Here is a 16,451-nt window from a genome sequence, read left to right on the forward strand (position 1 = left end):
TGGTATCCCCAGAGCCTGGGCTCTGAGTCGAGGCTACAAGGGGACAAATCAGCAGCTCCCTTTCCCTAGGACATCGAGGATCTTTCCTTAATCCTGTGCCAGACTTACTACGCACCCCCTCGCCCCCGCCCCCCGGCCTAGGCTGAGGCTTCTCCAGACTAAGCCTTCTCTGCCCCCTCCCCCACCCCCAGCTTCACTGAGCTTGCAGGGAAGGGGATTCCAGACTCCCAAGGGAGGTCACACATTTTAGGGACCCAGAGGCACCCTGCAAACGGTGAATGTCAGCAGCACCTCAGTGGCTACCAGGAACAAGTGGATGAAGAAGTTCAGAGGGTTACCAGGTACTGCTTCTGAGAACTGTTGTGTAATCTGGAGATCAGGCCCTCAGGGAGACAGCAGCAAGGTGGGCTGGGAAAAGGCTGAAGCCATCCCTGGCACTAAGCATCAGTGAGACCATGGCAGCCACGGAGCCCTGGGGGCAGAGTTCAGAGCCTGCCTCAGCCGTTCACCAGTGGGGGTGCCCTGACAAGGCTTAACCTCCTACCCTCTCTCAGATTCACTTGTCTTGGACGCACCTTCCTCAGGGTTGTTGTGTGCATCTACTGAGACAGCCTGTGCAACCCTACGGCATGAGGCGAATGTCATTCATACTATTGTTGTTCTTCTTCTCCTTACCATAAGAGCCATTTTGAGTCCTGACTAATAATAATGAATAACTAGCATATAGATAGCACCTATCACATACCTGCCATCTGCAAAGCACCAGAGATATCAATGCAGACCAAAAGAAAGCCAGGCCCTGCCCTCGAAGGGAGGAAGGCAATATCCTGAAGAGGAAAGCCAAGCTGTGGTGGGAGGGTGGGGGGAGGGCTGGGTGCCCCAGGGCCCGAGAGGACTCAGCACCTGGGGAAGGTCGTCGGCTTTCTCAAGGAAAAGTAAGTGAATACCCAGGGTCTTCCTAACATGAGCCCATGCTGGTTTGATGTTTTCCAGTTTTTTCTCTATCCAATCAGTATAATCACTGATGACCTGATATAGGGAGGCTCAGTAGGAGAAATGGTGCATTGAGGCAGTCATTCATAGCACATTCACATCTGCTAAGGCTGAACTTGTAAATGAGGGAGAAATCATGCACACAAAAGTAAACTGGGCCATAAACTGGGAAGGGATGCATGAGTAAGTGAGACAGGAAGCGGGATGTAGGGATGGGGGTAAGGGTGACACAGCCACAGACGTTTTTATAGGTAGGTAGGTATGGGGCAGGACGGATGTGTTCAAAAGTGATGCTCCTCATGGCCTGGGTGGCCATGGGAAAGAACTGCAGAATGCTCCCCAGCCCTCTCCACACTGCCCACACATAGCCGGCTCTCCCAGAGTTTATGGGTACGACCTTTCTTTGCAGAACCTGGCATCCTCTGTACAGATGCTAAATAACCACTCTCAGGGCCAAGTGCTTTGAGAACAACTTTGCTGGGCAGTTGGGTGGGCTTCCCCATGACCACATCCTGCTGGTGAGGAAAAGCAGCCACAGAAATCCCCTCAGAGCTCTAAGCTCCAAGTGCATTTCCAAGGGCAGGGGCTCTGGATTAACACTCGGGGCTTGAGTCTCCGTGGCGTGGCTTGAACAAAATGATGAGACGGTCGCCCATCTGAAGGAGACGAGACAATTCAAGCAGGAAACAGGGGGTTCTTCTGAGCTGGTGCGTAGGCCTTTGGGGGCACTCAGCACATGGACAACAACAGCAACACAAATCTCACAACTGACATTTCGTCAACACTTTCTTTACACCAACCTTACAAGGGCCGGAAGCTAAGCCATCTTCTTTCATCACTCAGATGAGAAGAGTCACAGATACACAACGAACGACTTTCCATGATAAAACGATGCTTCTTTCCCAGAGAGACGCTAATTCACCCCAACTCTCCTTTCTCATCCCAGCCTCACTCATGGGGGGGATGGCAAACAATTTGCCCGCCCCCAGGGTAATTTGCTGCAGAGGCTGGGGAGCAGCCCGAAGTGAATCATCCCCTCCCTGGGCCTCAGGCTCTTTGCCTGTCAGACTGGATGATGGTCCTGAGGATCTCTTCCCACCTCTTAAACATACAATCAGCTTTGACAGGGCAGCCCACATCCTACCCCACAATGACTGATTCCTCTTTGATCTCCTGGAAGAAGAAAGAAGAACCACGCAGGTGCACCCAAGCACTCATCTCCGGCCTTCTCTGAATCCCCAAGAGCCCTGGCACTAATTCTCGGAGGGCACTGCCCGTCATCCAGGATGACCATGACACTGAGCCTCTCATCCCGCTAATGCACACGCATGGATGGTCCGTGTTGCAGCGGAGCACGCCACTGCACAAATGATGCCGCAGTACACGAAGGCCACACGCAGGGAACTTTTCCTTCTACCTGCGTGACCAGCTCTTAACTCAGCCCCGCACGTGCCTGGTGGGCTCACAAAGCTCTCGACTGCTGCACTCCCAAGGTTCCAAGTAAATGGAAATTCTTCTCTTTGGAACAGTTTCCTCAAACTCCAAAAGGCCCCAAGTGATCTGGCCCGCTCTCCAGGGGGTGGGAGGAAACTCTGAGTACCCAGCACGGCTCTGCAGACAGAACATGCTCTCACTGAGAAACCTGACAGGAAGTCTCCCTACCTGCAAAGACCCCTATATTATGTGCTGATCAAGCGTGTCACCTGTCAGGAGAGGATCAGAGGGTTTGGGAGACTTCTCCAGAAGCCACGGCCGGGCCTGCACACGCCAGCCAAGTGCCGTGACTGCCAAGATCCTCGGCATTCCTGATTTCACGCAGGCAAGAGCTGAATCCGTATCAAATGTTCTATTTGGACTGTCATTCACGTTAATGGGAACCTGATGTTGGGAGCATCCTCTAAGCAAAGTCCCTCTCATATAACTAATGGCAAATGATCCACACCATCCCTTCCAACCGTATCAACTTCTGACCGGAAAGCTGGCTAAGTCCAGGAAAGACACAGAGAGAGAAGGAGCTCAGCTCCGCAGAAGGAGAGACAGAGCACAAACGACTGGGGCCTGGGGGCAGGAAGGCGAAGGTGGCAAAAGGAGGGAGGAATCCTGGTGCACCCACAGTGAGCTTCGCAGGAGGGGCCTCCCGGGACGGGCCTGGAATGCCCCAGCAGCCCCCGATGTGCGGCCTCACCTCCGTCAGCCCGACGTTCTTTCTCTTGATGACATTCTGCAGAGAGCTGCTCAGCGTCCGGGTCAGCAGCAGGTTGGTCGATTTCCGGATCATGTCGTCCACCTCCGTAGAGCTGAAAAACAAAGATTAAGCATCAGCCAGGCCAGGCAGCGGGATTCCGACCTCTGCCGCCCGTCCTGAATCGCATTTCCAAACACGAGGGACCACCAACGCCCTGGGGTCTACCGCCGTGCTTCCCTGCACACACTGGGGAGCAGAAAAGAAAGACAGGCAGCAGTCTAGTTTCCACTTCTAGGCCAAGCCCCTAGTACCAAGCTTGCGTCCACCACTGGACACATCCGGTCAGACAATGACCCCAGCTGCCTTGGCCTTCCTGGCACCACACGCAGAACTAAGTAATTCAGAAAGGAAAACAGGACCTCTGGGCTAACCTGGGAAGCGACCTGGTCCGAACCAAGTGAAAACAAGCGAGGACCCTGTGGGAACAGTAAGGAACTGCCTTCCAAAGGGCCAGAGCTGAAAGCCCAGAATCCTCCCTTCTCGAGGAGGTGCCGAGTGGCGGCACAGCCGTCTTTAGAAGAGACGCTGCTTCCTACCCACGGGGGTCTCTCAGGGGCCGGTCCCGGGCCCCCTTCACTCCTCCCTCTCTCCTGCTTCGCTTAGGGGTCTCATCGGCTTCCCTGTGCTGGTGATTCTCCAATCTGCTTATCCGCTCTGCTACCCTCCGCCTGGCTTGCAGACGTCTCAAAGTGGAATGCAGCGGCATCTTCAACCCAAGCTGCCCCAAGCGGAACTCGTCATCTGGCTCCCCAAGCCCTCCTAGCTTGCACACTCCCAGTCACGCAGGCTCACGAGCGAGGCGAGCTCTCCCTTTTCTGCTCCTTATGTTCTCGCTTCTCCCATGTCCAATCTGTTGGTTCTACCTTTGTCACATTTCCTGCAGGTGCCCTCTTCTCTCCTCTGATATAGCTACTGCGACAGCCCCTGGTGGGTCTTCTGTCTCATCTTTCCCAGCCCCCAACATTCTCCGCTCAGCTGGCACAGGTGGGACCATGTCACCCCCTCCATCAATACACTTCAGTGGATCCTTCCCACCTCTCAACACCCATGTAACCAAAACAGAATGCTCCCAGCATCCCAGGCATTCCTAGCACTCCATAAAGAAGGGAAAGTCTGTCTTGGATTCAAAGTCCTTCATCATCTGCCCACCTTCTGGGTCTTCTGAGACCTTACTCTCCACTGTGTGTTGTGAGATCTGACCCCAATTCCTTACACAAGCATCCTCCTCCTCATCTCTGACTCCTGTCTTCCCTGGTCCCCTTCAAATAAAATCTCCCATCTACAAGAAGCCTTTCCTGGTCCCCCCTTAATGCCTTTCTTCTGGGGATTATTTCTAATGTACTTTGCATGTAGCTTATCCATCCATCGTTATTTGCATGTTGTCTCCCCTGTGAAACTGTGGGCTCCTTCAGAGCAGGGACTATCTTCTGCTTTTCCTGGTATCCCAATGCGCAGGACAGTTCTGGGCATGTAGAAGACGCTTAATAAATGTTCACTGATTAAAACCAAATTCATCATTTCCCCCCAAATTAACAAATTTCTCCAGGGATCCTCTCCTCTCCTTCCCCTTCATACATACTTCTACCTCCGGAATGAAATATACACATTTGAATCTAATTTCACTATCTCCTTCCTTATATCTAATTAGGTGCCAAATCCCAGTAATTCAACCTCCTCACTATACTCATTCCTGACTGCATCTTCTCTTTCCCATTCCAACTTCTACAACCCAAGTTTAGGTCCTCGTGACTTTTCACTTTGGCTATTAAATAGGCGTCTGAATGGTTCTTCCCACGTTTGTCCATACTATGTACTACTATGAAATTAATCCTCCTGAAGCAGGAATCATCTCATTCCCTACTTCATTCCCTACTAGCCCTGCTAGTGTTTCCCTTCTGCCTATCAATCAGTTAGTTCACAAGTATTTATTAAGCACCTACTATGTGTCACTCATTGTGCGAGGTACTTGGGGACACAAACCCCCAAATGGAGCCATCTCTGCTCTTAAGGCTTTGCATCTATCAGGGGAGATAACATATGCGTCTCTAAGTATCTAGAGAATGAACAGGACAGTCCAAAGCCCTCAGCCTAGAGCTGAATTCTCTCTAGATCCGACCCTAACTCATCTTTCTGGCCTTCCGTTCCAGTACTCCTAGACACGCACCCGATATTCTGCTGTAGCCACTGTGGACTACCTGCTGTTCCACAGACATTTTTCATGATTATGGGACATCCAGACTGTATTTATGCTGTTCTAAACCAATCATGATGATAATAACTCGCATTTCTATAGGCCTTCAAGGTTTAAAAAGCACCTTCCTCATAACATTGCAAGGTAAGCAGAACCAAGTATTATTCTCATTTTGTAGAAACAGAGTCAGGGAAGTCACAAAGCCAGGGCCTGAGTCTAGGAGTTGTGTGTCTCAGTCCCATGCTGTGCACTACGTTAGGTGGTCTCTCTACTCCACTCCACTGCTTTTCACCAATCTTCACCTACTGACATTTTCTCCTCCAAGGCCCAGTTTGAGTATCACCCTCACAAGGCCAGACACCATTAGCTGCATATAACAGCTCCTTTCTCCAGATCTTCTCAGGACTTTTCTTAAGCCTCATTTGGGGCACTCAATATGCTCTGCCTTGGGTTAGAGTTATTTGTTCTATCTTCTCTACTATATTGTAAAGCTCTAAGTGTCATAGTGTTCACACTATCACCTACCCCATCATCCCTAAGGGATAAGCATAGTGTATTGTAGATAACAAGGACTCAATATATATTTAATTGAGTTGAATGCTAGGGAGAAGAATCTGAGGAATGACAGGGTTATCACAGCTATAACACTTTTTGATAAAGCTGAGAGAATGCTATTTATGCCAGAAAAGCAGCTTTACTCAGTGTCCTAAAAATCCCAGTGCAGTATTTAGCTTTAAAAGAAATGGAGGGGGCAGCTAGGTGGCACAGCACAGTGGATAGAGCACCAGCCCTGGAGTCAGGAGTGCCTGAGTTCAAATCCGGCCTCAGACACTTGACACTTACTAGCTGTGTGACCCTGGGCAAGTCACTTAACCCTCATTTTCCTGGGGGGGAAAAAGAAATGGAATTTGAGTTGGAGTTACAATTAGGATTGGGATTAGTTAAGCTTTCATGCCTTAAAACTGTTAAGATTTTTGAAGCACCCTCTACACAGCCCTTTGCTTGGGACCAAGAAATCCCCCCAGAATGAGTTGTTTAAAAGTCGGGCCTGGCTGTTTCCCCCTTCTGAGGACAACTGCTCCCTCAGCCTAGGGATAGCAGAAGCTCATTCAGAACCTTGTAAGACAGTCCATGCTCTGTATAGCTCTCTACTAGTGACATGTCAGCACCGTTGTTACAAGTAAAATATGACAGCAATAAATCGGATGGCGGAACACAGGACACTGAAGCAGAATGACTTCAAAGATGGCAGGCAGGGGCGTTCAAGACCTCCTCCGAGGATCGCCTTTGGAGTTTCAAGCCCAGGCCGCCCTCATTCCAACTTTATTCTTTTGAGTTCCTTTTCTGTCACTGGAGTTTCTCATTTAGCCCCTCAAAATGGTCTGTGCAAAAGCAGATAAAACAGACCCCAAATTGGGACCGTTTCTAATGAGCCCCAGAGGCTGCACAAAGCACTGTAGTCAAAAATATAAGCGGATGCGTCAAGACTGGCTTTGGCAATCTGCCTGAGCGCAGGGCAGGCGTAGGGGTGAGGATGCCACTGGCCCACTGTATTTCAGATACAGAAGATACATCAAAGGTACCGGGGACACCGAGGTCTGACAGTAACCCCCTTTTACAAGGTGCCTGTCTCCAGTCCCCTGACTGGCAATGATCTCATATGATGAAAGAGGCACATATCCCTGAAGATGTAGGGAGAGACAGGACCTGAGCTCTTGGACTTCTCAGAACTGTTCATGTTGCTTCATGGGCAAATGCAGACATCAGAAAGGGTGAGAACTCCTAGTAAAATGACCCATGTGTCAGCCAACAAAAGGCTTCAGGGACAGCCATCTGATGACTGCAGCCAGACAGCTCTCTTAGGCTACTAGTCAAAGCAACAGGAGGGCAGTGGCTGGAGTAAGACCTGAGTTCAAATCCTGTCAAAGTGCAGACACTGCACTTAACCTCTGACTGCTTCAGTTTCCTCAACTGTTAAATGGAGATAATGACAGTAAATAGTCAACTGAAGATAATAAGCCTGCCTTCCAGAATGAAACGAGATACTATTTGGAGAGCACTCAGCATAGAGCCTGGCATACAGTAAGTGCTTATTAAGCGTCTGTTCCCTTCCTCTCCTCTCCCCTTCCCTTCTCTGCTGCACAAGCAAGTGTCAAAGCCAGGCCAAATCTTCCCAGAGAAGTCCCTTGGCACGTGGCACCCATTCTTTATTCACCTCACGGATGTTCACACCCTCTATAAAACCAAGGCCCTAAGGAGATGTCACCTGGTCAGATAGAAAAAAAGGAGCTTCTGTCTACCTTCAATTTACCCAGAAATAATTTTAACTTTGGGGGCAGTTCCCTGGGAATTGCTACATCTGCCCAGGGGAGCCTAATTGCTACCAGGAAGTGGGCCCTAAAATGATCCCATCTCAGTCCCTTCTAAGAGGTGTAATCTTTTCTTTTTGAAGCAGATTTTGGGAAGAGGCTGAAATACCACCCATCCCTTTGATCTCTCAGCAACCTTACATTAGGCTTGGAATGACAGTGTCCTTTATCTTCCTGAATGGAATGACAGGCAAAGAAAATGTTAAACTGGCAGGTTCAAAAGCGCTAATAAGTACAGAGCTCCTGGACATCCCCCCTCTCCCACCCACTCTTCCCCCTTCCCCCGCCTCAGGCTCTTGATCCTGTTCCACCTGACAAATGGTGAGGGGACAAAGCAGAAGATGCAGGGGAAACACAAGCAAGCCTCCAGTTATCTCTGTCTGCTGGGGAGCAAAACGGGCAGCCTGTCAGCTCTTCAATCCATCAAGTCACCTCAATGGGACCCTGTTTGGGTAGCTCTGGCTAATGGGCCCTTAACTCCAGCTCCCTTTCCCAGAGAAATTAGATCACCCTGTTTAGTGATGAGTTGGCTGAGCCAAGGAAAAGGTGATGCATTTTGCTGCTAATCTATCACCTCCTAGAAGGAAGAAAAAGCTAAATTTATTGCCACAGAAATGCCAAGTCTACTGATTTTCTCACCTAATTTCTTTCCCTGGAAGATGTTACAGTACCCATGTTGTTTCAACAACACAGATCTGTCATCCAGATAGGCAAACTGGGCAACAATGAAAAATTGAGGGATCTACAGGTGTCCCAAAGAGCCCAAGTAGCCAGACTGGACTCATCATCAGAATAAGGGCTTCTGAACCTGTGAACATTACTCTCATGGGATTTGGCTCATAAATACTCATTTGGGTAAAGAAAATTATTTTAGCCTAGAGGAAAGTAGGAGGAGAAAGGGAAAAGAAAAAGGGGGGAGCTGATAGAAGGGAGGGCAGGAGTAGGAAGTAAAAGGGAGGAGTGCTGATGAAGGAAGGGGTGGTCAGAAGCAAAATGCTAGTGAGGGGGGAATGCGTGAAAAGAGAGAAAAGTATAAATAAGGGAAAAACAGGATAGAGGGAAAATACAGTATTTATAACTGTGAATATGAATGGGATGAGCTCTCCCATAAAACAGAAGCAGAGAGAAAAATGGATTAAAAAACAGAATCCTACAATATGGTATTTACAAGAAACACACAGAAGCAGAGAGATACACACAGAGTAAAGGTAAAAGGCTGGAGCAGAATATATTATGCTTTAGCTGAAGTAAAAAACAACCAACCAACCAACCAGAGGTAGCAAGCCTTATCTCAGGCAAAGCAAAAGCAAAAATAGATCTAATTAAAAGAGATAAGGAAGGAGACTACATCTTGCTAAAAGGTACCACAGATAATGTAAAATCAATACTAAGTATATATGCACCAAGTGACATAGCATCTAAATTCTTAGAGAAGTTAAGTGAGTTGCAGAAAGAAATTGAGAGCAAAACTATACTAGTGGGAGACCTCAACCTTCCCCTCGCAGAACTAGATAAATCTAACCACAAAATAAATAAGAAAGAAGTTAAGAAGGGAATAGAATTTTAGAAAAGTTAGATATGATAGACCTCTGGAGAAAAATTAATGGGGACAGAAAGGAATATACCTTTTTCTCAGCAGTACATGGGACTTACAGAAAAACTGATCATGTATTAGGGCATAAACACCTCACAGTCAAATGCATGAAGGCAAAGATAGTAAATGTATCCTTTTCAGATCATGATGCAACAAAAATTACAAGTAATATTTGGGCCATGGAAAGATAGACCAAAAATTAACTGGAAACTAAATAACCTCTTCCTTAAAAATGAGTGGGTCAAACATCAAATCATAGAAATATCAATAATTTCATCAAAGAGAATGACAATGATGAGACAACATACCAAAACTTATGGGATGTGGCCAAAGCAGTTCTTATGGGAAATTTTATATCTCTAAATGCTTACATAAATAAAACAGAGAAAGAGGAAAGCAATAAAGCAATAATTAGGACCTATTCTGCCCAACTGTATGTCAATAAATTTACAATCTAAATAAAATGGATGAAAATTTACAAAAATATAGATTGCCCAGATTAACAAAAGAGAAAAGAAAATAATTAAATAAGCCCATGTTAGAGAAAGAAATTGAACAATGGGGTCAGCTAGATGGTGCAGTGGATAGAGCAACGGCCCTGGATTCAGGAGAACCTGAGTTCAAATATGGACTCAGACACATGACGCTTAGTAGCTGTGTGACCCTGGGCAAGTCACTTAACCCTCACTGCCCCCCCCCAAATAAATTGAACAAGCCATCAAAGAACTCCTAAGAAAAAGTCTCCAGGGCCAGATGGATTTACAAGTGAATTCTACCAAATATTTAAAGAGCAATTAATTCTTATACTATATCAGCTATTTAGAAAAATAAGCAGAGTCCATGAGACAAATATGATGCTGGTACCTATCCCAGGAAGAGCCAAAACAGAGAAAGAAAAGTGTATGCCAATTTCTCTCGTGAATATTGACGTAAAACATTTGAATTTTCAATAAACTGTTAGCAAAGAGATTATATCAATTTATCACTACGATAACATGATCAGGTGATCTTTATACCAGGAAGCAGAGCCATAAGTGACCACATCAGTAACAAAATCAAGAGAAATCGTATGATTACCCCAAGAGATGAAGAGAAAGCTTTGGAAAAACACAGCGTCCATAGCATATGAATAAATGGAGCTTTCCTTAAAATGATAAGCAGTATGTATCTAAAACTATCAGCCAGCATTATATGTAATGGGGATAAATTAGAGGTATTCCCACCGCAATCTCTCCTGTTTGATAAACCCAAAAACTCCAGCTTCTGCGATAAGAATTCACTATTTGACAAAAACTGCTGGGAGAACTGGAAAACAGTATGACAGAAACTAGACCAAAATCTTACACCAATACACCAAAATAAAGTCAAAATGGGCACATGATTTTGACATAAAAGGTGATACCATAGGCAAATCAGAAAAGGAAGGAATAATTTACTTGTCAGATGTATGGAGAGGGAAAGAATTTATGACCAAAGATGAGAAAGAGAACACTACAAAATGCCATGTGGATCATTTTGACTATATGAAATTATAAAGGTTTTTTTTTTTTTTGGTTTTAGTTTTTGTTTTGTGGGGCAATGAGGGTTAAGTGACTTTCCCAGGGTCACACAGCTAATAAATGTCAAGTGTCTGAGGCTGGATTTGAACTCAGGTCCTCCTGAATCCAGAGCCAGTGCTTTATCCACTGCGCTACCTAGCTGCCCCTTATTAAAAAAGTTTTTGCACAAACAAAACCAATGCAAACAAGATTAGAAGGAAAGAAGAATGATGGGAAACATTTTTTTATAGAAAGTGTTTCTGATAAAGGCCTCATATCTAAAATATATAATGAGAACTGAATCAAATATATGATACAAGTCATTCCCCAATTGATAAATAGTCAAAGGATATGAACAGGCAGTTTTCAGATGAAGAAATTAAAGCTTAGAGAAATGCAAATTAAAACTACTCTAAGGTACCACCTCACACCTATCCAATTGGCTAATATGACCAAAAAAAGAGGGAAATGATAAATGTTGGAGATGATGTGGGAAAACTGGATCACTAATGCACTGCTGGTGGAGCTGTGAACTGATCCAACCATTCTGGAGAGCAATTTGGAGCTATGCCCAAAAGACTATAAAACTGTGACCCTTTGACCCAGCAATACCACTACTAGGTCTATATCCCAAAGAGATCATAAGACACAGGAAAGGACCCACATGTAGAAAAATATTTATAACTGCTCATTCTGTGGTAGCAAAAAGTTGGAAATTGAGGGGATGCCCATCAATTGGGGGATAGCTAAACAAATAGATGAATGTACTGGAATACTACTGTGCTGTAAAAAAAGATAAGTAGATAGATTACATGAATTGATGCTGAATGAAATAAGCAGAACCAAGAGAACATTGTACACAATATCAGCAACATTGTGTGATGATCAACTGTGATAGACAGCTCTTCTGCACAATATAATCATCACCTGACTCTTCTGCTACCTTTACTGTTGTAATGATTGGAATGACGCCACCTACTGGAGACTTGCTGTGGAAAGCTCCACCATAAGGAAAATGCCTCAGAGGCATTGTGGCTTTTCCTTGGCGTCAGGAAATGACGTTTGCTCATGGGTGCTGTCTATCAAGGCTACCAGCCAATCAACTTGAGGAGTCTCCTATGGTCTGGGAGGAGACAGGAAGGAGGAAAGGGAGCCTGAGCAGAGAGCGCTGGCCTTTTGGCTTCCTGATTTGATGGTGGTGGCGGCAGAGGACTTCACAGGAAATTTGAGGAAAGATAGGAATGCCAGGCTGTTAGAATTCTGTTCTCAATCTTTTTTTTTTCTTTCTTTTTTCTTTTTTAGTGAGGCAATTGGGGTTAAGTGACTTGCCCAGGGTCACACAGCTAGTAAGTGTTAAGTGTCTGAGGCTGGATTTGAACTCAGGTCCTCCTGACTCCAGGGCTGGTGCTCTATCCACTGCGCCATCTAGCTGCCCTCTGACTCCAGGGCTTCTTCAATACCAATGTCAAGTAGCCCTCCCAGTCTAAATGAAACATTTCCCTTAATTTCTTACCTCTATCTTGTCAAATATACAAATGTTAAAAATTCCATTTTAGTTCTTTTCTCATTGTTAACTTGACAAATACTTTCATACATAAAAACAATGAAAGAAAAATGCTCATTAAAGGTTAAATATTGTTTTAAGCATATAACGGATTTAAGACAGTAGTTCCAGTACTTTCACTCTAGTCTTTCTTTCTGATCTTTCTTTGGCTCTCTTATGTGTGCTTTAAAATGATTCCCTGGCATTCTTTTCTTTCTGTCTTTGGCATCACTATTGCTACTTCCCTTCCCCAGCTCTCTCACTTTAAAAAACAATCTGCTCCTCATAACAAATATGTATAGCCAAACAAAACAAAGCCAAACACTGGGTTTTTGTCTCATTCTGTCCCTCACTTCTCTGTCAAGAGTTGGGAAGCATGATTCATCATCAATGCCCTGATTAGAGTTCTAAAGCATATATACACACACACACACACACACACACACACACACACACACACACACACACACATATATATACACACACATATATATATATATATATATATAGTTCTGCTGGCTCTGGTCATCTTACTCTAAATCAGTTTGTAAAAGTCCTTCCAGACTTCTCTAAATCCACCATTTAGACCTTTTTGGTTAATTCTATGTATTCCTCAGAACAATGTTCTTTTTATTAAAAAAAGAAGCCAATTATATTGAAATACAGTTATTTAATTTTTTTTTAAATTCACAGACCTCAGGTAGAGAAGCTCTGGTTTAAAGAGATATTTACCATACTAAGGAAAGGTCCATTTATTCCTGTGATTTTGAATCTTTTTTTAAAAAGACAGATGAATGCTGTACTTGATGCAGTTTTTTTTCTTTATTTATAATCATGTGATTTTTGTTTTTGCTACCAATATGGTTTAGTATATTTATATTTTCCTAATATTAAACCACTCCTGCATTCCTAATTTAAATCAACCTGGTTAGTATATATAAGCTTGTTAAAATGTTATAGGTTTCAGCTAATATTTAATTCAATATTTTTGTTTTGGTGTTGATTAAGGCAAGCATTCTATAGTTTTCTATCTCTCATTTATACTTCTCTGCCTTGGGTATTAATACCATATTTATTGTATACAAGAAAATTTTAAAGTTTTTTTCTTTTACTCTTTTTGCACATAATTTATGCAATTTTGTATAACAATGGAATTAATTGGTTTTTGAATGTTTCATAGAATTCAATTGTAAATCCATCTAGTCCTGTTTTTTTCCCTTCATATTAATTCCTAGACATCTATCACATCTGTATATTCTAAAATTATATTCAAGTCTTTACTTCTTTCTTGTCAATCTATTTATTCGATTTTTCTAGATATGAAAAAGAACAATAATTTTAGTTTTGCTATTTTCCTATAATTAGAATAACCTTTCCTTCAAGAATTTAAATACTATGTCATTTGGTGCAAATATATATATAGCGTTGATATTATTTTACCAAGATGTTTCTAACTATAATGGAGTTTTCTCTATTTCTTTTAACCATTTCTATGTTTATTTTTGCTCTATGATGATTGCTACACCTGGTGTTGAGATTTTTTTTTTCAGTTTGTCCTAGGCATAATAAATTCTGCTATGCCCTCTCATGTTAAGTCTTTGTTTGTGTGAATCTTTAAGTATTTCTTATAAACAACTTATTGTTGGATTTTGTCTTTTAGCCCTGTTTGCTGCCCTCTTTCATTTTATGAGAGCATTCATACCATTCATGTTCACATTTATAAGTATATAAGTATCATAGTATATCCTTTTACACTTTTTCCTCTCTTTATCTTTGCTTTCCTTTATATAAACAAAATAAAGAAAGGGATAACTTTTTATGAATTCTAAATATTTAATAGATAGATAATAATTTTTATCTGTTTCTCAACTTTGCCATTTAAATACACAGAATGATTTGTTTACTGGTAGCTAACTAAAAATGAAAAGTGAGTATAAAAACTTTGGATAGTGTTTTATACTGAGGAAGGCATAGAAAGAAAAGGGAGATGATCAAAGATGTTAATCTATAATCAAAGCAGTCTGGTCCCCCTTTGCTGCTCCTCTAATCCCTGGATTTTACTCCTTTCCTTTTAATCCCCATTTTATGGCCCACCCTTCCTAAAGTTGAAGTCGGTTTTGCTTATGTCTCCTGACTTTACGTTACTTCTTTTTTTAAAAAAAATTTATTTTTTTATCATAAAAATATTTTATTATTTTCTAGTTACATGTAGAGATAGTTTTCAATGTTTGATTTTTTATAAGATTTATAGTTTCAAATTTTTCTCCCTCCCTCCCTCCCTCCTCCCCAAGACAGCAAGCAATCTGATATAGGTTATATATATACATTCACATTAAACATATTTCTGCATTAGTCGTGCTGTGAAAAAAAGAATCAGAACAAAGGAGAAAAATCTCAAAAAAAAAACCCAAAAAAGTAGAAATAGTATGGTTCAATCTGCATCTAGATGCCACAGTTCTTTTTTTCTGGATTTGGAGAGCATTTTCCATCATGAGTCCTTTGGAACTATCTTGGACCATTGTATTGCTGAGAAGAGTCAAGTCTATCACAGTTGATCAACATACAATGTTGTTGATACTGTTCTACCTTACTTCTTAAACACCTACAACCTTGTTTTCTGTTCCTCTGTTGAGTTTAAGGTAATTCCACACCAAAATCTATATGTATGTATATGTTTGTCTCTCATTCATAAATTTCAAATAAAAGTGTGCTTAATGAAATGCCCATCCCTGACACTCCACTTTCTGATTTAAATAATCTTCTATGCAACCCCAAAATGAGAAAAGGTAAGCTCCATCCCCTTCTTTCTCATGCTTCGCCTCTTATAGGTCTAAATTGCCCTCTTTTTTTTTTTAAACCAACAAAATAGAATAAAACTACACCCAGGTCCTATGTCTGTCTTTCTCATCTCCCTCTGTGAAGTCATGAAGCGGCAATTCTCTTTTTTCCCCCTCTCTTAGAATGTAAGTAGTTCACCATTATTTAGCTCCTTCCACATGTTCAAATATATTTACCTTTCTAGGTTTCTCTTATTGTTTGAGTTTGCCTTTCAAAGTTCCAGCTCAAGTCTTTTCATTAAGAATTTCCAAAAGTACTCTATTCTATTCAAAACCCATTTATCCCCCCAGTAGGATTACACTCATCCTTACCAGGTAAATTATACTTGGTTGTAAGTTTCAGATTTTATCAGATGTTCTCTTTACAGAAGTTATGTGATGCTGATGCAGGTTCCTTGGTACTTGAACTATTTCTCTCTAGGATTTGTGGTACTTTTTTTTTTTTTTTAATCTGGAAGTTCTGGATTTGGGCTCTGAGATTCCAATGTGTTTTCACTCTACTTAACGCACAATAAGCTCTTTGTCAATACTGACTGTCTTGTGGTAACAGCATTTAAAGTATCACTTTTTACCAAAATATTACAAACAAGTCATAAGAAGTTTTTTGGCCAAGAGGGAAATGAAAAATCCCATTACAGAATGAGATCAGGTCCTCACAATACTGCCTGATGGGCATGGCACAACAAGTATCAATCACTTACAATACCATAGAGAAAAATATGACTTCTATAACCAGACAAAGGGCTGCTAAATGAGCAGTGCTGCCTAGGAATCACTTGAAGCTGGCTACATGCATTCCATGGGCTTTTCCATTTTGGAGATTGATTTACCAGAATGCCTTACCCCAAGACAGAAGAAGGGGTTAGAGCACAGGGACAAAGCAATTACATAATTCACTGAACGATATGATTTTTACCGATCTCCCTTGCAGAACCTTCACTAATGGGAAGCATAGTTTCCCCTCTCAGAAAAGGGTTTATTTTCACTGTCCATGCCAGCTAAAGCCTGGGCAGTGGGACAGGGCTGATTAACTTTTCTCCTCTCCTCCTTCACTCACTTCATTCTTTAGACAATATGTACTCCTTATTTTCCCAAACTAAAATTTTAAAAAACCCCACCAAGTCAACCATGGCTGCCAGAA

The 16,451-nt window shown here is 42.9% G+C and overlaps 1 protein-coding gene across 7 annotated transcripts in view; it reads right to left on the reverse strand.

The window, feature by feature from the left end:
- The window catches only part of EXOC6B (exocyst complex component 6B), a 606,916-nt gene that overhangs the window by 266,489 nt on the left and 323,976 nt on the right, over nucleotides 1-16,451 (reverse strand). For all 7 annotated transcript variants that reach the window (XR_006354775.1, XM_043983601.1, XM_043983599.1 and 4 more), the window contains exon 16: nucleotides 3,179-3,290. Coding sequence is in view for 6 of the 7 variants with exons in the window: in XM_043983601.1 (XP_043839536.1) it covers nucleotides 3,179-3,290 (112 nt within the window). In the remaining variant the exon portion in view is untranslated. The remainder of the gene's footprint in view (nucleotides 1-3,178; nucleotides 3,291-16,451) is intronic.

This window comes from Dromiciops gliroides, chromosome 2 (assembly GCF_019393635.1).
Source record: "Dromiciops gliroides isolate mDroGli1 chromosome 2, mDroGli1.pri, whole genome shotgun sequence".
Taxonomy (NCBI): domain Eukaryota; kingdom Metazoa; phylum Chordata; class Mammalia; order Microbiotheria; family Microbiotheriidae; genus Dromiciops; species Dromiciops gliroides.